The sequence below is a fragment of the Alligator mississippiensis genome, chromosome 2 (genome assembly GCF_030867095.1).
Source record: "Alligator mississippiensis isolate rAllMis1 chromosome 2, rAllMis1, whole genome shotgun sequence".
NCBI lineage: Eukaryota > Metazoa > Chordata > Crocodylia > Alligatoridae > Alligator > Alligator mississippiensis.
The window spans coordinates 163,173,505-163,198,649 of NC_081825.1; the positions used below are offsets into that span (position 1 = coordinate 163,173,505).

The 25,145-nt window shown below is 43.7% G+C and overlaps 1 protein-coding gene across 2 annotated transcripts in view; it reads right to left on the reverse strand.

Annotated features, from left to right (window-relative positions):
- Positions 1-3,685: 3,685 nt before the first annotated feature.
- MANBA (mannosidase beta) overlaps positions 3,686-25,145 on the reverse strand; it is an 88,312-nt gene continuing 66,852 nt past the window's right edge. For both annotated transcript variants that reach the window (XM_019488051.2, XM_006272749.4), the window contains 6 exons: positions 24,163-24,381; positions 22,235-22,399; positions 20,669-20,813; positions 11,553-11,695; positions 5,566-5,823; positions 3,686-5,114 (listed from right to left, as the gene is read on the reverse strand). In XM_019488051.2, coding sequence (XP_019343596.2) covers positions 4,890-5,114; positions 5,566-5,823; positions 11,553-11,695; positions 20,669-20,813; positions 22,235-22,399; positions 24,163-24,381 — 1,155 coding nt within the window. In that variant the 3' untranslated portion in view covers positions 3,686-4,889. The remainder of the gene's footprint in view (positions 5,115-5,565; positions 5,824-11,552; positions 11,696-20,668; positions 20,814-22,234; positions 22,400-24,162; positions 24,382-25,145) is intronic.

Genomic DNA, 25,145 nt, shown 5'->3' on the forward strand with positions numbered 1-25,145 from the left:
AGAGGGTGAAAGTAGTAGGATAGGATTCTGCCAACCCAGAGGCTGCTTTATATGTGAAGTGACAAACTGTCCACTACTGGGATTCCCGCAGGGTTAGAAGTTTGTCCCTCCTTTGGATGAAAACCCTCTTTGAGCTTTGGTTTCATGACCTTTGACACTCCTTGGCTGAGCCATTCATTTCATATCACTAAAAGATGAAGAGCTTGTAATACAGCAACACAGACAGAAGAAGAAAGAAGATGGTGCCTCTGGCAAAAATTATTTGTTCATATGACAGATAGAAAACTGATGGCATCCATAGCAATAGTGCGAAACTTCCTTAGCCTGACGAAGGGTGTTTGAACCCGAAAGCTTGCTTCCAACTATTTAAGTTGGTCTAATAAAAGATATCAGATTCACCCAAAGAACCTTGTCTGCCTATGTCCTTAGACCAACACGGCTACAACCTACACCCTTGAAATATCTCAACTCTCACCCACAAGCTCAAGCAAGCAAAAAGCCGACAAGAAGCTGCAGACCTTTACGGAACAGTTTTCTGTGTGAAAACAAAATCATGAATTCCAGCCTCGGGCTTGCTCGATGGTAAAATTGATGGAGAAGGCTTAGAACAGCCATCCTAAGAAGTACATTGGAGAAAGCAGACTGTGAGGAATTCCATTTATAAGAGACTAGAGAAAAATCTTATGCCCAGGCATCAGGAAATGGTAATATTACTAGGGCTGTGCAAAGCTTCAGGTGGTGATTCGATTCAGAGGAGATTTGGCCCGATTCAGTGGCTGAACCTCCAAATTCAAGTTGAATCGGGGGACCAATAAAAAGGTCTGAATTAATTTTAAGTTCTTCAAATTGATTTAGAAAAGATTTGGAGAGCTTCAATGATTTGGGCAGTCCCTGCCTGCTGCAGCATGAATCTGGACTCGGAGCTGGTAAGTAGGAGGAGGGGGGCTGGAGGAAGGGGGAGGGACCATGGGGGGACCCCTGCCAGGCCCCATCCCCTGCCTGCTCCCCCAGCCCCTGCCGACCCCCCACCTGCACCCCCAGCCCACCATGGCTGCCCTGCCTGCCCCAGCTCCCAGCCCTTAAAAAAAAAAAAAAAAAAAAAAGCCCGGGCTGACCAGGTGCTGCCCGGCAGGGTGGCGATCCTTGCTGCCCCCCACTCCCCCATGCTGTAGGGGGGGGCTATGCATGAGCCCCCCAACCCTTCCCCACCCATGGCTGCCCCACCTGCTCTAGCTCCAGCCCTTTAAGACAAAAAAAACCCCCAAAACCCCTGTATTTACCGGCTCCTGCAGAGGTCTCGGGGGGCTTGTGGAAGAGCCCCCCCCTCTGCAGCACAGGGCAGTGGGGGGCAGCAGGGATTGCCCCCCGCCAGGCAGGAACTGGTGAGTCCAGGGTTTGAGGGTTTTTTTTTAAACTGCTGGAGCTGGGGCAGGCGGGGCAGCCATGGGGGGGACTGGAAGAGTGAGGGGAAGGTTGGGGGGCTTGTGCAGAGCCCCCCATGCAGCGTGGGGCAGTGGAGGGCAGCAGGGATCGCCCCCCCACTGGCAGCACCCAGCGAGCTGGGGCAGGTGAGGCAGCCATTGCCAGGCTGGGAGAGCGGGCAGGAGATGGGCCTGGCTGATTCGGAGATTCAGCAGCAGCAGAATCTCCGAATCAGATTCGGCCAAATTGATTCAGGACAGTGATTCGAATCACCAAATCCAAAGCAAATACTAGCTGCTTTGCACAGGCCTAGTAATTACTACCCAAAGAGAATCTGTCACAGTTTTTTAGTCCTGCACTTCTGATTAGGCTAATCTGCACTGGAAATTACCACATCATGTAGTAGTAGGGTTGAAGTGCTACTGTAGCCAGGATGGTCCACAATATATGCAAGCAGCAAGGGATTTTGGGTGTGATATCCTTTATTGCATCAACTATATAGCGAGCGAGATGTTTGACAAGGTTGTCTTCACAAATGCCCAGATGTGAAGAAAGGCACATTGTGACCGAAAGCTCGTGTACCATTTCTCTCAATTATACAGTTGGACCAAATATAATGCCACTAAAAACCCACCCTTCCTTCTTCCAGGCAAGGACTGCTGATATACTTGTCCTGGAAATGGCATTAGTCATAGTCCCTGGTACATGGAATTCTTACTGCTGGCTTGCATGTCTTGTGGAAAGCTGGCAGCTGGGAGCATTGGGGATGAAGTGAATCTCCTCTGCTTTGTCACTCAGCACCAGTACCAGCAAACCTGGAAATTAAGTATAAAGTATATAAGGTAACTGATATTTGCCTGGGGCAAGAATTATGATGGTGGTGACTACACGGACAACCTGTGACCCACTGAAGAGCTGCCCCAAGTGCTTAACAACATGGGGCATAATTAAAAATGCTACCATGGCACTTACGAACATTAGCAGCACAGGTTAGGAACAAAAACTTGATGGAATAGTAAGAATGCTAGCTTGGATGTAACCTGTTTGTTCCATCTGTACTCACATGTCTCAAGACAGATCAGTAAGTGCTAAACACCTTTTAAACACACTGCTGTCCTCAGCCTGACCTGAGGCCAGGACAAACAGCAACTTCAAGGAGGATATGGAAGTGAGGGCAGCAGAAGTTCAAACTACACAGGTTGCTGTGGGACAGTATGATGACTTTGGTTTCATGTATACTGTCACAGAATTATAGTGAAGCAGGGCTAGAAGGGACCTCTTGAGGTCATCTAGTCCAACCCCTGCCTGAGGCAGTATCATCCCTATCCAAACCATCTCATTGCCTAACCTCTTAGCAAAACTACAGTCAACCCTGACCCAACACAAGACCTAACACCCTAACCTGCCACAGGTAAAGCAGAGGGACCCCAGCGGGCAATGCCCTGCTGCTGCAAATACTGCTAATATAGGCTCCAGAGATCCAAGGAAGAGGGCCACATTCCCTACTACAGAGAAAGGCAAAAGCCCCCTGAGTCTATACCAATCCAGGATTATCAATTAACAAGGCTCACCTCTTATCATTAAAAAATCTCTTTGCTATGCTGTATCAGCATCTTTCATCTGGAGTTCCTTAAAGCAATCAAGCACACTACAGACCCTCTGATCAGGACTAGAATTAGTTCATCCTGAATTTACTTGCACCTAGGCAACCATCAATTTTTCACTTCAGTAACTGATTCATCAGGATGTTCAGTGGCTCATTATCAGAAGGCAATTAGCACCCCTGTTACATTTTTTTGTTGGAAAATGCTGATCCAGCTCAGTGTTCTACAAGTATGCAACAAAATCCCAATAGAAACCGGGGGAGGTTTGCTGTAGAAGCTGGACTGTTAGGCAGATGCTTTGTATCCTACCAGCTTGCTCAGCCTCTCAACCTGCCTGGCAGCTGTTAAGCACCCAGACTTTCCAGCTCCTATCTCCTTGGCAGGCTCAGCAACAGGCTTCTGCAACTCAGGGAGTCCTGGGAACACTTCCAAAAGGTTCGAAACAAACTGCTTCAATCTATTTGATACATTTCCTTTTAACCAAAAGCCCAGGCTGCCCATTCAGTAAGATTTGGAACAATTCAGTTTGCGTCTTGTTATGAAATACATTTCTTCAACATTTCGGAATTTCCCCGGAATGGGAATTCCAGTTTCCAACCAGATCTGGGCATCACTGATAAGCAAATGTGTCCAGGTTTGCATGCTCTGGAGACAACAAAGAAAACTAAGGCTGTTTATTTGTTACACTTTTTAAAAAGCAGTTAAAACATTTAACCACCACCTCCTATAAACAGGAAGATAGGACAGAACAGTTGCTAGAGACCTTCAGCACCATTTACCCCTCTTTTCCTCCCTCCCCTCTTGCCTTCCACAATGACACCATATCAGGATTCAACAGGCATTGCCCTAGTCACTGTTTAGTCCCTGGTCTGGTCCTAGGGTGGTGGTTTGTGCTACCTCTTACTTAAGGCTGCGGCAATCCTGCAACTGAGGGTGCAGACCCGTCACACTTACCCTGGTGTAACCTACATCAGTTTTGCGCACCAATATAAGTTACACTGGGGTCCAAACCAGACAGAACCAGCTGTCCAAAGGGAGCTACCCTCATTAGGCACTATGGTAGCATTTTGCCACCAGTGGCAAAACACTGGTAAGATACTGTTTACACTAAGTTAGTGGTTCTCAACCTTTTCAAACTGAAGGCATCCCTTTGGAAAATGCCAGCTCTTAGTTTCCACTCAATTTTGAACTACACACAAAGGAACAGAGCAATTCTGCTAGTACGGACAACTCAAAGATCACAGCAGGTCCAAATGTTTTGGACACTATGGATTCCTATTTGAAATCTCTGGGTTTCTCCTGTGAATCACGTTTGCTAACAGTGCTAACATGTGGCACTCCATGGCACACTAGGGTGTTGCAGCACCCTGGCTGAAAATCACTGTACAAAGCAAACAGCTACCATGGGGGGACACTGATTAGAATGGTAGATTCACAACCCATATTCCACAATAATTTACAGTGAGGTACAAATATTTCTAACCTGAGGGGCAATTCAAGCCATGGATCCTCAAGAATAACTAACCCTGGTCTATAGCTATATGTTGGAACTGCACCCTTACTCATTAATATAATATCTATTAAAGGACTCAAGTTATGTCAATCTCCACCTTGCTTCTTTTCATAGTTACTGTGCTTTACCAGAAGCACTAGTTACATATATTTTCAGTTACCTAAGAAAGCAGATCTTTGAACATTATATGTATTAGCTGCAAACATATTTATATTGAACCAAACAATCAAGAATGTATGCATAACAGAGGTGGACAATACATTCTGTGGTCAGCTTCTTTTGATTGTTAGTTATGTTCAAGTTTTCCTGTTTCTATTCTGCTATTTCAACCTAAAGGAACTGAGATCCCCTCAGTAAATATCTGACAATGAAGTCAAGCAGAGTGATCTTTCAAGCTCCTTGATGCTGGTGGGCTCCCAAGGATAAAATACAACCACCTTTCTCTTCTGAGTCATGAGAAATCCATTATCATTAAACCTCCCTTTTATATTTCCAACATCCAGCCAAACAAAAGGAGCAACTGCAGCGGTTTGGAGAACAAAAATATAGTGGTCACTTTGCTGAGATATGGTGGCCTGAAAGAGAAAACAAATACAATTACTCGTTCTGTAAATGATATGTGTAATAAAAACAAATGTTTCAATCAGTTCAAAAGGTGCATGTCAGTATGATCGATACCATCTTAAAAATGTATTTGTTAAACATGATTTCTCCCTTCCCCTCCATCTGAGAATCATAGAAAGAGCTCTGGAGAAGACATCAGGAGCCCATCCAGCCCAACAACCAAAGCAAGATCATGCCTCTCTGCCGCAAGCATACCAGACAGAACACACCTAGTTACTGCTCTCATCCCAGGCAAGAGTTTTCCTAACCCATGGCTGTTTAACTTTTCTGTGGCCAGTGGCTGCACACTATACCAGCCGTATCTTTTGAGAACAGATATTGCATTACAGACATCTAACTCTCAGAACACAGAAGATAAACTTAGCAAGAGCAAAGAATATAGCTTGAGTAACTGGCACTTACACGGAGCTGTGCTTTTTCCAATCCTACTGCATCCTTCAATGATGACAGGAAGTGATAGTTGCGAGGACTGTAGAGTTCACCTTTCCCCACAAGGTAGAAGGTAACGACGCAGCTTTGCCTGGTACAGTTACCACATCTTTTCAACAAATCATTTACAGGCTCCTTGTAGATGGGGGCAGCACTCCCTGCCCTAACAGTCACATCCCCGGTAGCAAAGGTGCACAGTGGCTCCACAGAACTCCACTGGTGCACACTGACCTGTAGGGCACATTAAGTGATCAAAATGACACCTGTAAAAACATCCCCCACATACCAGATTTTTCAGTTGCTCATTCAAAGTCCCCCCTTGAGAGGGACTGAGGGAACGATCTGCCACCCCAACCCTTTAGCCCATGAGGTCTGCTGCCTCCCAGGGGCCTGTATCTGTACATCAGGGGGATGTAGCTGAGAAGATCCCAAAACTTATCTGGTCCTCTGACCAATTCCCCATGCTCCTTATCCATGTGGGCATGAATGACATGGCTCAGAGCAATCCCAGCCGCGTCATGAACAACTATAGGACTCTGGGGGCAGGGTTCAGAGGGTTGGGGGAGCAAGTGGTTTTCTCCTCAATCCTTCTGGTTATGGGTCACAGGCACAGGAAGGAGAGAAGAATTGTAGAAGTTAACAGGCTTCAGCTTCTATGACCACCGTCCACAGTTGAGAGAGAGAGAGGCGGTGATTTGTTGGGAAGAGATGGCCTCTACCTCACTCGAATGGGGAAGAAGCTCTTCTCGGCCAGAATGGCTGACCTGCTTGACCGGACTTTAAACTAAGTTTGCTGGGGGATGGGTGGATAACCACTGGTGAAAGCCCACCGAGCATCAACCACGAAATCAGAAGGTTTTCCCTGCACAAGAGAACTTTCTCTACCCCAGCCCAGGGACAGAGCTCTTCCAGGAGTGCAGAGAATCTGTCTGATGGGAGGCTCACTTTCCTGTACACAAATGCCAGGAGCCTGGGCAACAAACAGGAGGAACTGGCCCTTCTGCTAAACAGAAATGACTATGATTTCATAGGAATAACAGAGACCTGGTGGGACTCCACCTATGACTGGACCACAGGTATTGATGACTATACCTTGTACAGGACAGATCATGTTGCAAGAAAGGGCAGAGGTGTAGCTCTTTATGTGAAGGAGCAGTACACTTCCTTACAGGCAGAGATTGGCAACCAAGGAGAGTGACTTGAGACCCTCTGGGTAAGAATACGGGGAGAACATGGTGAAGGTGATATAATAGTAGGAATCTACTACAGACCTCCTAATCAGGAGCAAGAACTTGAACGTGAATTTGCTATGAAACTGGCTGAGGCTGCACGCTCTCATGCATGGTTGTCATGGGCAACTTCAACTACCCTGACATCTCATGGGAAGAGCACTCAGCCAAATCTGATTGGTTGCAACGCTTCCCCACATGCACTGTGGAACTCTATTTGTCTCAAGAAGTCTATGGGCCGACAAGAGGTAAGGTGCTGCTGGACCTGGTACTAGTCAAAGGGGATGATCTAGTGAGCAACCTGAGAATTGAAGGGAAGCTGGGAGACAGTGACCACGAGTTGATCACTTTCTCTATCCACCACAAACCTGGCAAGTCAGTCAGCAATGTGGAAGTCCTTGACTTTAGGAAAACCTACTTTCACAAGCTCAGGAGGCTAGTTGTCGAGGCCCTGAGAGGCCATAATCTGACAGGGAGGGGAGTCCGTGACGAGTGGTCACTCCTCAAGGATGCAATCCTTGAAGCACAAGAAAAGCTCATTCCAGCCCACAGAAAAAGTAGCAAGAGGGCTAGGCAACCCCCCTTGGCTCAATAGGGAACTCATGGACTTCCTGTGTGTAAAAAGAGAAGCTGATAAAGGATGGAACACAGGGAATACCACCAAGGAGGAGTATTCAGCACTGGCCTGTACCTGTAGCGAACAAATTAGGAAAGCCAAGGCTGAAAATGAGCTCAAACTGGCCACAAGAATCAAGGACAATAAAAAGTCCTTCTTCAGATTCGTGGTAGATCGGAAAAAGAAAAAAGAGCAACATTGGACCCTTGCTAAACCAAATGGGGCAGGTGATAACTGACACCCAGGAAAGTCAAAAGTCAATCTCCTTAACGATTACTTTGGGTCAGTCTTCCACTAGCCCCTGGGGATCACCCTGCCTGATAAAATGCAGGATCATCAGGAAAAGGCATGGATCTTGTGAGGGAACACCTTGAGAGGCTGGACATCCACAAGTCAGCTGGCCCGGATGGAATACACCCAAGAGTGCTAAAGGAACTGGCTGACATCATAGCATGGCCAATGGTGAAAATATTTGAGAACTTGTGGTACTCAGACAAGGTACCTGAAGATTGAAAGAGGGCCAGTGTGGTGTCTATCTTCAAGAAAGGGAGAAAGGAAGATCTGGGGAACTACAGGCCAATCCCTGGAACGATCTTGGGAAAACTCATCAAGGAAACATAGATTCATAGATGTTAGGGTCGGAAGGGACCTCAATAGATCGTCGAGTCCGACCCCCTGCATAAGTAGGAAAGAGTGCTGGGTCTAGATGACCCCAGCTAGATGCTCATCTAACCTCCTCTTGAAGACCCCCAGGGTAGGGGAGAGCACCACCTCCCTTGGGAGCCCGTTCCAGACCCTGGCCACTCTAACTGTGAAGAAGTTCTTCCTAATGTCCAGTCTAAATCTGCTCTCTGCTAGCTTGTGGCCATTATTTCTTGTAACCCCCGGGGGCGCCTTGGTGAATAAATACTCACCAATTCCCTTCTGTGCCCCCATGATGAACTTATAGGCAGCCACAAGGTCGCCTCTCAACCTTCTCTTGCGGAAGCTGAAAAGATCCAGTTTCTCTAGTCTCTCCTCGTAGGGCTTGGTCTGCAGGCCCTTAACCATACGAGTGGCCCTTCTCTGGACCCTCTCCAGGTTATCCGCATCCCTCTTGAATTGCGGCGCCCAGAATTGCACGCAGTACTCCAACTGCGGTCTGACCAGCGCCCTATAGAGGAGAAGTATCACCTCCTTGGACCTATTTGTCATGCATCTGCTGATGCACGATAAAGTGCCATTGGCTTTTTTGATGGCTTCGTCACACTGCCGACTCATGTTCATCTTGGAGTCCACTAGGACTCCAAGATCCCTTTCCACTTCCGTGCTACCCAGCAGGTCATTCCCTAGGCTGTAGATGTGCTGGACATTTTTCCTCCCTAGGTGCAGCACTTTGCATTTCTCCTTGTTGAACTGCATTCTGTTGTTTTCTGCCCACTTGTCCAACTTGTCCAGGTCTGCTTGCAGCTGTTCCCTGCCCTCCGGCGTGTCCACTTCTCCCCATAGCTTTGTGTCATCTGCAAACTTGGACAGAGTACATTTCACTCCCTCGTCCAAGTCACTGATGAAGACATTAAAGAGTATCGGTCCAAGGACCGAGCCCTGCGGGACCCCACTGCCCACACCCTTCCAGGTCGATACCGACCCATCCACGACGACTCTCTGGGTGCGACCCTACAGCCAATTCGCCACCCACCGGACTGTGTAGTCATCCAAGTCACAGCCTCTTAACTTGTTCACCAGTATGGGGTGGGATACCGTATCGAAGGCCTTCCTGAAGTCTAAGTATACAACATCCACCCCTCCTCTATTAACAACAACCATTAACAACAGGCTACCATTAACAACAGGCTAACAAAAGGCAATGCTCTGAGAGATAGCCAACATGGTTTTGTTGTGGGTAGGTCTTGCCTGACCAACCTCATTTCCTTCTACGACCAGGTGACACATCACTTGGACAAAGGAGAAGAGGTTGATATCATATATTTGGACTTCAAGGAAACCTTTGACCTGGCGTCCCATGATGTCCTCATGTTAAAATTGGGGAATTGCAGCCTCGACAACCTTACAATCCAACGGCTGGGGAAGTGGCTCCATGGACAGACCCAGAGAGTGATAGTTGATGGAACCAAATCAACATGGTGCATGTAACCAGTGGTGTCCCCCAGGGCTCCATTCTCAGATTTGTACTCTTCAATGTATTTATAAATTGATCTGGACTCTGGTGTCAGAAGCGGACTGGCTAAGTTTGCTGATGACACCAAACTATGGGAAAGTGTGGTCATCCTAGAGGATGGCTAGTGATCCAGGCCAACCTTGACAGGCTTGCAAGATGGGTGGATCAAAACCTGATGGCATTCAACACAGAGAAATGCAAGGTGTTCCACCTCGGAAGAAAAAACCCACATCACACTTACAGGCTCAGAAGTGCTATGCTCTCCAGCACCACAACTGAAAGAGACTTTCCACAAGATGAACACCGCAGCCAGCAAAGCAAACAAAACTCTGGCTTGCATCTACCAATGCATTTCAAGCAAGACCCAAGAAGTCATCCTCTCACTTTACTCAGCCTTAGTGAAGCCACAGCTAGAATACTGTATCCAGTTCTGGGCTTTCCAGTTCTGCAATTCAGAAAGGATGTGGAGAAGCTTAAGAGGATCCAGAGGAGAGCCACACACAATTAGAGGACAAGAGAGTAGGCCTTATGAGGAGAGGCCGAGAGCCATGGGACTCCTGAGCCTGGAAAAGCGTAGGCTCAGGGGCGACTTGGTGGTAGCCTATAAGTACATAAGGGGTGTGCATCAGGAACTGGGAGAACATGTTCACCAGGGCACTCCTTAGGCTGGACATAAGGAAAAACTTCTTTACTGTCCGAGTCCCCAGAGCCTGAAATAGACTTCCCCCAAAGGTGCTGCAAGTACCTACTCTGGACATTTTAAAGAAACACTTAAATGCCTATCTTGCTGGGATCATTTGACCCCAGCTGACTTCCTGCTTCTTAGGCAGGAGGTTGACCCAATGATCTTGTGAGGTCCCTTCAAGCCCTAAAAGTCTATGAAATCTATGAAAGAACCATTTTCCTGGAAGTATGTAAACTGTAAAAGTGGAAAGCAGCTTTTAAATAAATGCTGTCCTGTTACATACTGGTATTATTTGCAGATTTTGAGACCTATGAATCAGAAGATCCCAACAACCACTTGTGTGAACCTCAGTCATGTTCATCATGCCCGTTCTCCTTCCCACAATGACATTGTGAGGTAGTTCCTAGCTTGAAGAGTTTACCTTGTGAGTAGAGGAGGCAGGAACTACCCCACAATTTCATTTTACACCTGTTAAAGGACAACAGGGCCAGGAGCTGTTACTGGTCCCCAAGCAACAAGAAATGAAACTTGGCATATACAAGTCAGGCTAGGTTTGCTCCAACATGGGCATCATGCCAAATAAACTACTCTACTACCCAAATGTTGCTCTGACTTGCATCTTTGTAACACTACTGCTTTCTGTGGGGTTGCTAAAGTACAGATTAAGGAAACATTTTTAAGTGACACGCTTGCAGAGGTGGCCTTGCAACTGGAATTTAGTTACCAACTGGCTGATGCTTCACAAACCAAGAAGTAATCCAGTTTATTTGTCAGAGTTGGGTTGGTTCTGGAAGGCAGATGGTAATAAAGAGATCTTTTTTCAATAGAGGCAGCAGATTGAAACCTGAATATTCCCAGAGCAGGGATGTGTCAAGTAACAAGCTGCTATTTTTCTGTAAATCTTTTAGATACGAAGCGTATTTCAGTGGCATTCCTGTTATTTAACATGTACACTTGCACCTGTATTCCTTGACCAGTTGGGGTCCCATTGTATTAAACACTGTACAGATACATAGTAAATACAGTGCCTGCCACAAAAAGCTCACCATTTAAAATACAAAAGCATATTCCTGCTTACACTAGCACCGTGTCTGGCCCACACTGATATTCTGAATGTTTGGCTTTTGTAGAACCTGGAGCACTGGTCAGGGATGGCTAATACAGCTGGGCATGGACTTGCTGGAGCACCATTACATTTACAAGCGCTCGTTTTTCTATCCTCTTTTCCTAGCCATAGATGATCCCTTTTGAAAGGGGAAAGCTGGCACTTACTTTGAGCGTTAGCTCACAGTCTGAGTGAAGATCTGATACACCATAAATGTGCAGTACACCACCATCTTCATAGGCAACAGGCAACAATGGGGAAAAGAAATGCTGGGCAAAGTAATGGAGCATTTTCCACTTGCCACCATACTCTGAGAAGGGTTTAAAAGAACAAAAGATTCAGTCACAACCTGAGACTAGCTAGGTGCCTGGCTCCCAAGTGCCTTGTTGGCAGAGGCACCCCTTTCCCATTTTGTGGTGAACCTGGTCCATGTCCAGTTCTGGTTCAGAAGAAGGTAAGAGTCATGGTCCTGTCTCTACTAAACCTTTTCCTTTAGGACACCGTGAGGAATCTATCCCTGCACTTCCTGAAGCCCAGGGATTACAGCTATCCTTGGGCCTTATGTGGGGTTCACAGGGAAAGGTGGAAGGTTCTTCAAGGCCACACTGTGCCCTTTCCACTGACTCACACAAGGACCCTGGGCAATCTGTAGGAACAAAGAAACCAGGGGGTTGAAATGCTGCTCAAGTTCTCCCCACTAGATCTGCCAGTATAGCCCCTTATCCTGAAAATGATGCTTGTCCTTCATGCATGATGCTAATAGGAAGGTGAGAAACCTGTAGATGGAAGGGTTTGTAACACTCTCAAAGTTATTTTGAGGTTCCCAAAAAATAATCTCAACCTTTGGCTTCTGTAAGCATCAGGTCAGAAAAGAGTCCAGGTCATGTAAAGAGACAGAACAATCACAAAATGAAACTGGCACACAAGTGAACCTTGTATATGAGCCATACTGTGGGGCAAAATATGTTCTCAATCTGCTGTCAATCATGCAGTTGTAAATCCAGAGTAAGTCATTGGCTTTGATAGAGTAATTCCAGATTTACATCTGGCCAATCTTCCATTCTTTCTGGTCACATTGTTTTTGCAATTTCTTCCAGCAGAACATAATCCTGTAACAGTGAAGTGTGAATCAAAAACTATCAGACCCATGAATCTAAGCAGGCCCAAAATCAGGCAAAGTGAGTTTGCCTAGCTCAAGAAATTATACCTCTCGTTTGGGATTTAAAAAACAAAACAAAACAAAAAAAAACACTGTACAGACATTTTCTAAAATTTACTTTGACACTTGAGGTGGAGCTGCACTGCAGTACTTATGTCACTGAGAAACTTAGCTACCAACTAGCTAGAAGAAACATCATCTATTGCCTCCTCTTAAATAGCACAGTGCTGATCTGCCAGATGTGATACTAGCACACAAGTAGTTTTGTTTTCATGCTCGTTTTGAAAAATCACCTGTTTCCTCCTCCTCCCTCTCCCTCCTCCTTTTCCAAGCAGTTCAGCAATTCAATATTAGTATTTTAACTCTGTCCTTGCTCAGCCATTTAGCATAGTCATTGAGACATTGCTCAAAGCAGACGTAATCTCATAAGGATAGGGAATAATTAGTCTCGTTCTCGTTTATGGCTCTTTATTTTGTTTACTAAGTCTAAGACTCAGTGATAGAAAATATTTGTAGTAATTTTTTTTGCTATGACCAAATGTTTCTAATGTGTTTTGGTGCTTCTTCAAAAGTACTTACAGCTTTGTACATTTCTATCATGAACATTATCCTTTAGACAGCCCTGATCTCTAAGTTACGAGAGCAGGGTGTTGTCAATAAAATCAGAAACTGAAACACAGGTAAGCACTTCAGTTTGGCTCTAGCACTGCTAATTTGCATCAAAAGTAAAATCTGAGTAAGTGCTTTTGGAGGATGGCTGAGCCCAGTGGCCCATCCAGCAGCTGGCACTTCACAGAACATTTGCTAATATACAGGTCATTAGCAACTTTATTATAAACTGTTTTGCACAGACAGCATGTTGATTTGGTATAAGCACACATGGTAAGTCCTGCACCGAAGAGCCTGGAGTCTAAATGACAGCTGCACAGAAGATAGGAGAAAACTACCAAAATTCAGAGGTGGGGATAATTCTGTAGTTTGCTCATTTTTAATTACACTCTCTTCATCTGGGCCTTGCAGAAAACCTCAATGAAAAGGAGAAGGAGAAGGTTGGGACTGGCAGTAGCTGGTCTAAAACAAAGTAAAATATATGGCCACATTACTTTATTTTTGTAATCTGAAAGTCTAGAAAAGGAAAATGCTCGCATTGTATGGGATGCATCACAGGCTGGTACATGGGGGTGGGATTTCATACTGCCTCACAACTGCCATGAAACTCTGAGGTATTTTAGCTGTTGGTGCACAACAGATGCCTTTCATGCTAGGCTTCAAGCACAGCCTGCAAGCTCAGATTAAATTCTGCAGCAAGGCCCTTGAATTTTGTGGCATTCCAACACAATAGACTGCAAATGAACCATAAAGCAGCCCCTGATACTTAGTTTGATAATAAATTCAGGGTTTTTTTTGCTGAACCCACATACTCAGTTTTCAGTGTGCCAGAGATTTCTGTAAAGGCAGCAGAACTTCATCACAGAAACAATCAAGGACAAATCCAGGTATTCTAACATCTGGGAGTAAACAAGACTTTGGGCAGCTGAAACAGAATGAGAGCCAGCTCAGAACTGAGGGATAAATTCAATAACTATACTTTTCTGAAAATATAAAATCAGAAATGAAATTGTTAACAATCCTAACAGTTAAAAAAAACCACATTATTGGTTTGTTTCTACTGAAATTAGTGGAAGAATTTTACATTTACACAACTATTTCAGGCTGTTTGCAGACCCAAGCAGGTGCTGCTTACACATGCTTTGTGCTTGTAAAGGTTGACACCGCCCCCTTGGCCCCCCTCCTTTAAGCCATAAATTTTAAATCTATTTAAACAACAACAACAACTATAGCATAGAGCAGTGGCTTTCAACCTTTTTTCATTTGTAGACTTCTAAAAAATTGAAAGGGAGGTGCAGATCCCTTTGAATTATAAGTGTGGGTATTCACATACTTTTGATTGATGATAGTCATCTTTCACGGACCCCTTAAACATAGTCTATGGGCCGCCAGGGGACCGCGAACCACAGGTTAAAATCCACTGGCTTACAGGGAGCGAAGTTCTACAACATGGGGATAGAATCCTACAACTTGTTCTAAACTCAAGCAGCCCTGAGTTCAGATGAGAGAGACAAAAACCATGCATGTAGGCTATGAAACCAACATCTTAGTCCTTAAGCCTATTATCTAGACTCCTTTAAAACAGGAGACAGATTTCTTGATTTAAACTTCAGTTTAAATCAAGATTTCTTAATCAGAAGATTTCTCGATTCCCCCACCCTCAAATGGCATTGGGAAATCTAGGGAGGGAAAGGGAAATATGTGGAGGAAATGTTCCCATTATATGCCAAAAGCTGATAAACAGAAGTTATTTTAAAATCAACCTGAGGCTTATTTTCTGCGTTTAAAAGGAATTCTCGTTTAAACCTGAATTCCCCAAACTCGTACTAATCATGACATAAAGAGCAGAAGTTGCACTTTATTTAATAGCATCAAAAACCTGATGATGCGATAAGACCCTATGACTTAATATGGAATGGGACACCACTGCTACGTTCTCTGAGGTAGCTGACAGATGTGACAGTGGCACTGACAGACATAACAGTTTGTCGTGTGATCAGCCATTGAAAGCGCTTTACAGCCATGCACTGACAGAAATGCATAGCTGCAGAGCACTTTAAAAACGCCCAATCGGGCAACAATCTGAGCCCTCATTATATGAGGGTTCAGAAGGAGCTCCAAAGTGAAGTGCCTTCATTAACATATGTCAGCGTGGCTGCGAGTAGGGCTTGGCTGACACAGCTGAGCTCTGCTCTGCACACTGTCTTCAGAATGGGAAAGGGACATGAGTGAGTTTGGTCTAGGGGATTCCCCAGCCAGCGCTGGAGGGTGGGGCAGGTGGATTGGAGCCTCCCCACACCAACTGGACTCCAATCCACCCCGTCACCCCACCACTCCAGCATGGCTGGAGAAACCACAGAACAGACCTCCCTCCCCTGCCACCCCACTCTCCCATCCTGAGAGCATGGGAGCTTAGAGAGGGGAGCAGGGCTAGGGGACAGACACTGCAGACAGCCTCTCTCCCTGGATCAGCTCCAAAGGGGAGCTCAATCATACAACCCTCCCAATTCTACAGCACACATCTGTTGGATCAAGAGGGCTGGTCTAATTCATGGTACTTGCTGTAAAGCACCATGAGTTAGACTGGGGAACTGAATGTCAGTCAGCACCCTGAATGTTCTCTGAAGCCTTTTCCACCAACAGCTAGAGTAAGAGTAAATAGTTTTTCTCACCGGAGCTGGTTCTAAATTAAATCATTTCACACCATTAAATGCAACCTGAGAAATATACCACTAATTCTTTGCTCATGTCTAATCTCATTAATCTAAATCTATTATTCACTTTAATAGTCTGTGGTTTCAGCTCACCCAAGTCTATCAGTATTGGACCTGCAGTAAAATGGAGCTATCTGTTCAAGTGAAACTCTTGTTACTGAATTGGTACCTCAAGGTGACATTTGTGTAGGAAAGCAATGAAATGCCAGCTGCAGTTCAGCATTCTTCACTGAGATGTGCTGCACAGATGCCAAAACAATTAATGTAGCACAAGTGGCTACATAACTATGACCATACAATCAAAACGTAATTGCTGGTAAAAGATGCTTAGTTCTAAAGAGGCAGAGATACATGAGAATGAGGGTCTTGCATTGTGTTTTTCTTACTTTCCAGTGTAAATCTTCAATACACAAGAAAACGTATTTCATTTTAACTTTTGAGTCTCTCCCTGTTTCAAGAACACACTTGTACTTCAAATGGGAAATTATGTAAGCATGTCTATGGCATTCTGTGTATTAAAGAAAAAAAATAAAGAAAGGAGGTATTCATCAGTGGTACTACTATGCCATCTAATGAGATGCAGAAGTGTGCAAATAAATCTCTTTGAGGCGTGCAATAATTCTAGCTATTAGCATTTCAAAAATGCCTCCACCATATTGTCCAATTAAATGAATATTAAACCTTTCCTCTATCCACTGACAGAATAAAACAAAACAAAGGGACAGCTGCATCTCTGCAGAGCTTCCTTTCTGAAAATTAACATTAACACCACTATTCATAATTCAACTACTTCAGACATTTCTTATAATGATGTCAGTTCTGTACTTTAAAAAAACATGCTTTATGTTTTACACATCACACCATCTTTCTGTACATTACACCATTTTGCTAGCTTTATTTTTTAGGGAGATCCTTTATTTTGAACAAGTCTTATGAATCATAATGAAAGCCAGATAAATAAACAAACAGAGACATCATGTCTCTATTGCATGAGCTTATGAAATCCAGAGACATCAGTGTTATGGATACGGTCTTGACTGACAGCAGAATGCCTAGGAAAAATAGCACTTTGTATTTTTGTGATGCATGCACGGGGCTGAGTCTTCCAGACAGCCAAAGGATAAGCATGAAAGCGTCATTGCCAAAATACAAACACTACCTACTGGTCTCATGTTCCAGTGTAGAACCTGGACCTCTCAATTTTTTTCTAAATCAACAGAGCATTGTCTAAATATGAACTTTACATCAATGTTAAGTAGGGCTGAAACAGAACAGAATTTTTAATTTTTTAAAAATATCAACTTCCACAGAATTTGACAGGATCTTCCATCACAAAATAACAAAAATAATAACATCTGGATACAAACAATTAAGTAAAATGCATTATTCCTTTTTTTTTTTGTTTTGGCTTCCAAAATAAATACACAGGTATAAACTAGGGGTTAGCAATTATTTTGGCTGTTGCACCACTCAACAAGTTTTGGTGAGCTGTCAAGGGCTGCACACAAAATCTTTCAAAACATATCATTTAAAAAAATTATAGATAAAAAACAAATCATATATTAAAAACAAACATCTACTAGAAGATATTTAAATTTTTTATTTTTTATTTTTGTTCTCATTTTTTTTTTTAAGTAGTGTATATATAGGCAATTGCATAATAGCTCAAAATAAAGTCTTACTCTTGTATATTGTGAGGGGGACCATGGGAGGGTGTATGGAAGACTGCCTGCATGCTAGGTCCCAGGAGCTGGCCAGGGAGAGAAGGGGGAGGAGCCGGGGCAGGGGGCATGTGCAGCAGAACTCATCTGGGCAATGCAGTGCAGGTGCAGTCTACCTCCAATCCTCATTTCAGTCCACAGCTGCCCCTGTAGGCTGGGGGGAGCAGGGCTGGCTGGGATAAGCCTAGGGGGTGTGACACAGTACAGTGCAGGACATAAGGATCTACGGTCAGTTGGGGGCCCATGGCAGGGGGTGTAGCACAGTGTAAAACCACTGCGGCAGTCAAACAGGGCTGTGAAGCCTAGACTTTTTTTTTTTTTTAACCAAACTTTTTTTTACTATGATTGATGTTAAACCCCTAAATTTGAACCTAGCCCTTCTAACTGAGGCCTGGCAGCATGGCAGGGTCTGGCAGAAGAGTTACATTTACACTGTGTAAAACATATATAAGTAAAAAAATATCAGTAAAAAACAAAAATTGGCTGTTAGTAAAAAAATAAAATAAAATAAATAATTTTAAAAAAGTTATTGTGTTGACAACCCTGCTCTGTAGTAAAATTTATTGCATAGTAAGATGCAGATATATGATGGGCTCTCACAAGTGAGCTGCCTGCAGTATGCACCAGGCCACTAAATAGTGAGGGAGCTAGCTTACACTGCACAAACAGCTGCTCTAGGATGATACTGCCTAGAGCCCTAGGCCTAAAAGCAGACTTCTCCCAGAACAAAGTCTTTTATCCTTGGATCCTACAGACATACAAGCCCACTGTCCTACTTTAAGTACCTGCGAGGTATTCAGGGTGACACTTTTTGCCAGGATAATCACAGCTAATTTGCATCAATTGCCATTCAAGCTGAATGTGTAAACAATTGTCCCAGCACCTCTTCTGAGGTTTTGATAAGTCAAAGCTTGAAAAAAAATCAGCCCTGAGATAACCCCACCATCTGTTTTTCCCTAGTGGAGCAGGCACATGATATGACATTCCACATGATGGAGTTACTACACATTTCCAAGGGTAACTTTACCCTTGGTTCACAAGATTTACTATGTAATATAGCTATCGATCATAAGCTCTCTTCATTTTCATTACATAGGAAAGTTAATTTGGGACATAGTAACTACACCCCAGGAAATTATGCAATCATGCACCAGTGCAATTTGGCACATAAAATGTATGGCTAGGCAAAATTGCATAATTTTGCATAATTTAACCCAGGCGGGCTCTGCCTCCACCTCTGCAGGGATCCCAGCAGTTCAGCTGGGAGCATCATGTAGAGGCAACAAGCGCGGTGGCATGCAACTGGACAGCTGCTGAGTGGGGAGGGGAGCTCATGCCTGCAGAAGGGGGTGGGGTGAGTGTGGGGTTTGTGAGTGGGCATGGGGTTTGTGGCTATGAGTCACTGTGAGTAGGTCCCCCACCCATGGTCCACAGCCCCTGCAGCCACTGGTGGCAGCAGCAGCTGGTAGGCCCTCACAGCTGCAGCAGACAGAGCCCCCCAGCAGCATGCAGCTCCAGCTGAGTCCTGGGGGCTGCACATGGTGACCTGGAACCAACCCAGCCAGCCCATTGGCTCACACCTTCAATCCAGACCGGGCTGGCTCTGTGCCAGCACACCGGGTTTGTGATATTACAGGTCGGAGTCACGTGTTATCAGGCTGCGTGGGCTCTGTGCCTCCATACAGGGCTTGCAGCACTCCAGCAAGAAGCTGCACAAGGAGACGCAGAGCTAGCCTGGCCCAATGGCACATTACTCTGTGCCTCCACATGTGGCTTCCCACTGGAGTACTGGAAGACCTACAGAGAGGCACAAAGCCCACCCAGCCTGAGGGCGCACAGATCCTGCCTGCAGTGCTGCAAACCCCATGTGCTGGCATACAGCCAGCCTGATCTGGTCTGAAGGCACGTGCCAGGGAGGCAGGGTAGACTGGCTCCATGCCACCACATGCACGCCTGGGACTCGGCACATAATTTTGAATTTTTCTGCATATAATTTTGAATTTTTCTGCACAACATTCCCTAGGGTGTAAGTAACCGTGTCATGTGTCTATAACCAGTACTGAGTAGGGACAAGAGAAATCATATGCTATTTAACTAAAACTAAAGATTCCCAAGCAAATGCAGTCAGAGTGTCTTAGCATGTGTCAAAAGTTCCATCACTTTTTGACAAAATTATGTGAACTGTTTACAGAGATATTTTTAAGAAATAAAAGGAATATCACCATCATCTTTCAGGCTACAGATGAGCTGAATATTGGTTGTTTTACATTCATGTAGGAATATATCATCCTTTTTAAATAGCACATGTGCCTATAAAAAGATGGCTTTTCACATGCCATTGAACACACTTCATACCTTTCCAACCCCCACTCCCCATGGTACTAAAAAGGCACATCTATATCCCCACAGAAAGACTGAAAAAATGCAGTTTGGAGCTTCTAAACCAAATCACATTGGAAACCAAATGACTTAAAACAATTCTGGGATGAGATGTGGCATGGAAGATTTCAGAAAAATTGTTCTTTTCTGGGGAAGTTATGTTATGTTATGGGTATGCTGAAAACAGGGCTTATGAAGTGGGGTTCCAACCTCTACTTCAGAGCACTTAATAACACCCCCTAATGATTATGCTCATTGCTCTCCTCTTCAAGATAAAGGAATACTGTTTAAATTAGAATCATGCAAATTAAACAATGCCCTTCCTAAAAGAGACCTATACAGGATCTTAACAGTATGCTACAAAGGCTTCCAATTAGGAAGGTTTAAAGTTGTAGTTACTGTATTCAAAAGCTAAACATTAATAAAGTGGATAGGGTAAACAATTTGCTTTGTTTTTCACTCTGTTCTTTTGAAACCAGAAGAATGACAAGACTAAATAGCTTTGTGTCCCCATCTGCCAGTATCAAATTTGGTAATACAATGGCTGGAAAACAAATGGTTAAAAACATGTTTAGCACTTGGTAAAGCCATCCCAGCTATAACATTAACTAATATTTCTCATGAAAAAATATAATGAAACAATAAAATAAAAGTCAGAAGCATTATTAGTGGTGTTATGTGGTGACTGTTGCAAAACTTACCTAGGGAAGCCCATGAAGGGGCCTGCCAGATGTCATTGAGTTGCCAATACAGCGCTCCCATCGTATGTCCTTGTCCATCAATTACCTCACTTTGAGAACGACGATAGAACTCAGTTTCTGTTTTTATACATTGGGCCTGCATAACCTTGTTCAACAAATGCATTAAAAAGGTGTTATTTTTAGTTTGGCTAACTACTGTCAAGACAATTTGTACAGTAAAAGTTCTGTTAATGGGCATCTTACAAGCCAGCACGCTCAAATAACCAGCATGCCAGCTTGTAAGATAAAGTGAAACCAGAAGTGCCCACCATGGCACTTACGGTTTCTCCGAGCCCCATGGCCAAGGGCAAAGCAGCCTGTGCTGCTGAGCCTCTATGGCCTGGGGGCATAATAGTCTGTGCAGGGCCCGGCGGGACACCCCAGATGTGGTGGGAGAAGCAGCAGCCCAGGCCGCTCAATTAACTGGCATATCTTGTTATCCAGCATCCCCCATTCCCGGGGGATGCTGGATAAGAGAGCTTTTACTGTGTATAAAATATGTATGAGAGAAAAATACTTCACAGGAACTGAACAGAACTTCAGATTTAAGCCCTGAAAATGGCATCAACATGCTTAGCTCCATGCATTTCCAGCCCCTCCAGGAGCCTCATGGGCAAAATGGCACAGCTCCTTGGGCCAGATACAGTCCATGGGATGTATCTTTGACACCCGATTAACAGTCATGCATTTTCAAAGATTTTACAGTCGAAAAGGACCTATTAGGTCATTGCGTCCAACCCCCTGCCCTGGGCAGGAAAGAGTGCTGGGATCAGATGACCCCAGCCAGGTGTTTGTCCAATCTCCTCTTAAATACCTCCAAGGAAGGGGACAGCACCACCTCTCTTGGAAGCGTATTCCATATTTTGGCAGCCCTCACTGTAAAGAATTTTTTTATGATGTCCAATCTAAATTAGCAATCCTTCAATTTGTGGCCATTGTTTCTAGTTACCCTGATGGGGACCTTGGTAAACATTGTATCCCCTATTTCCTGCTGTCCCCCCCAGCAGTTTGTAGATGGCCACAAGATCACCTCTCAGCCTTCTCTTGAGGAGGCTGAAGAGATTCAGGTCCCTCAAATCAGTCCTCATAGGGTTTTTCCTGTAGGCCTTTAACCAGACAGGTGGCCCTCCTCTGAACCCTTTCCAGGTTATCCACATCCCTCCTGAAATGTGGCACCCAAAACTGGACACCATATTCCAGCTGCAACCTAACCAATACCGCATACAGGGGAAGTATCACCTCCCTAGACCTGTTTGTGATGCACCTACTTATGCAAGAAAGAGTGTGGTTAGCTTTACCTATTACTTCATCCTTTGGTGCAGGAAAGAGGAAAGGAGAGGAAATAAAGGAGCCCCTTTGTGCCCTGGTCTCTCTAGTGGAATGGGTCAGACGTACAAAATGGCCTCATATTGAGCTTGTAAATTCTTCAGGGCGGGGCCTGTGTTTCTTTGCTATGTGACTATAGCCTTGACCTGCAAGTAATGATAAATTACAGGTACCTGCCACTAGATTGTGACATGCTGTTACCTGAGTGAGGTAAATTGTATCCTTGAACTTTTTTAAGGGGTCTGCACTCTGGGGCAGCTTGAAGTGAAGTCCCGCCTGTTGAAGCATTTCATCATTACCACTGACATGGTGCTGTCGATGGAGAGATAAATTGCTCGCATAAGACCAGTCATCTGCAGAGGAAACCTTTGGGGAAAAGGCACAGAAAACTAAACAGACTGGAAAGAAACAGAGAAACATGCCAGCTCCTGATCTTGGTGAATTAGTGGTGAATTGGCTAGCGCAGAATGGCAAGGTGAAAAATATACATATGTATCAGCTGTGTGTCATCTCCTAGAATCTTTAGACTGATACTTTATATTTCTGCCATATCACTGAAATAAGGATCTCTACATAAATAAGTTCAGAACACCCTGGGGTATAAATGTCATCTCCTTTAACAGATAGCCAAAGCCAGTGAAAACACACAAACAAGAGTTGGGGGTTTTTTTTGTATCTGCATGCATTCCAAGGTTGAATTTGGCAATGAAAACTTAAGTACTCTTGTGTTCACAGTCCAAGTCAACAAGCAGAGCTAGGACTTAGATCCAGAAGGGCCTGTTTGCCAGTCACTCGCTCTCACTCTACATCAGTAAGCTTCCTTATTCAGTTCTTTAGAGAACAGAAAAAACTAATGTCCTTTCCTAAAGAGGAAGTTACACAGAGGCTACCAATCCTATAATATCAGTAATGCACATTCATAACTTCTTGTCATCTACCTCTGGAATAACACACACACAGAATAATGGTAATTTCTTGAGTGAAGAATGGTGGGATATTAGAATTCACATAATTATGGCTATTATTGTTGATTCTTTATTGTATTCATGATTTCTAAAAAACTAATTTAAATTAATTCTTTATTTTGATAGACTATAAAGTTTTTCACTGTCTGTAATTACAGAAGACAGCACTGATGTCTCAAAAAAGGGAATATATTTCACTCAGCATATTGAAGACAACATTTTGAACCCTTTAGTAAATTTTTAATCAACTCATGCTTGGATCAATATGATATGCATTTCCCATCTGACTGAATAAATGGGTGGATAGATGAAACAGAGACACACCACATCTAATCTGACTGGATAAATGAGATAGGATGTGTTGTGTGTCCCTATCTAATTAAATTATTTGCAGAGATTTGGACAGATGGATAGTGCAACCTTATCTTGCAGTAAAAAGCCAACATTAAAAGCCTGGTATGATAAATGTAGATCAATTCAGTACATTTTAGTAAAAAAACTAAAGGGATATTTGCAATGCAGGCATCACTTTAGAAGCACAGTCCACAGAAACAGTTGTCTAGAAAATACACTGTGCACACTTTAGTCAACAATTACAAGCTACAAACTAAACCGGATCAATTAGGAGTCTGATGATAATACAAAAGAGGCTCATATATTTTGGCATGGCCATCTTGCTTTTTAATACAGCAAGTGACAACATTACATACTGTTAGTTCTGATCAAAGAGATGGTAAATTGAGAGCTATTTTGGTATATGATGTTAATAGGGATGAGCAATAAGTACCTTAACATTTCAAACAGTACAAGCTTCTCTGTTTAAAGAGTCCAAGAATGTATCACTAATTGTTTAGGAAAGCAAAAACAATTTTTAAGACATTGACATTAAAATAAATTGTAGCAAGACTGTGGACTCTGACAGTTAAATAATGGCAATAGTAATAAACCATGACTGCAGATATTCACCTTGGCTGCCGTGAGAAGAACAGGTGAAAAATGTTCACCCACTCTCTCCTTCCATTACCAATATCATACCTAACATTTTCCTGTACCAAAATATGTCATTTCAGCTACTGTCAAAACATTGGAGTTTCTTGGCAAATTATTCACTTTGTAGCCCAAATTAAAAAGGGGACAGATACAGATTTGAAAGTTTTACCTTACCTTTTCCAGTGTACTGAAGGAAGGCCAGGACTGAAACCCGTACTCTGAGGCAAATCGAGCTTTAGGATATATTCTCCAGTCCCAGCAGTCCCTGGTGTAGTCATAGAAGTGAATGTCACCGTAGTGGGTATCATAAGGATTTGGGGAGAGCCAACCTTCTTTAATGGTTTCAAGACCATTGGTGGGACTAGACACAATAAAAGGACGACTTTTATCCTCCTGAGTTAAACAAAACAAACACAATAACCGTGTAACATGATTCATTTCATCATTATCTTGATATCCAAACCACATCCTAAAAAGTGAAATGACTTTGCCAAATTATTAAGTCATTGTCTAGGAAACACATTCCTTTTTTGTCTTGTCATAGGACAGCAGGGCTGGAAGGAACCACACAAGATCAACTAGTCCAGCTCCCTGACATTGATCATCTCTCATGTTTAATGTATTTTGAGCTCTGAGACCAAGTCTTACTGGGTACAATACTATTTCGTATTTCTGAAGGATTCTCTACTCTCCTCAAGCAATTTGCTATCTTTAAATGCTTCTACATTCTTAATGACAGCTATTCGCAGCAATCCTAGTGGAAAAAAGATTGAATGATCATTAATATTTGTATGCCATGACTTTTTCTTCTGTAAGTAAAATTACCATATTCGTAACATTTTTGCAATAGCAAAACTATTATTGTTTTTTAATTTTATTTTATTATTCAGCAGCCACTGAACCTTAGTTATAATGCACCTGAGGTATGCTACTACTTGTCATGGACAGATATACTGTTTGAAACACCACAAGGGCCTTTGAAGTGCTCCAAGTAGTGAGTATGTAGACATGCATAGCTGAAGTTATTAAAAAATGGCTGAAACATTTCAAAATGAACCCTCGAAAAAAAAAAATAAGGAACATTTCTGAAGTCCTTCCTGAAAAGTCTGCATGATTGAGCGGTCCTCTGGCATTCCATAGTGCTCTACTACGGGGAG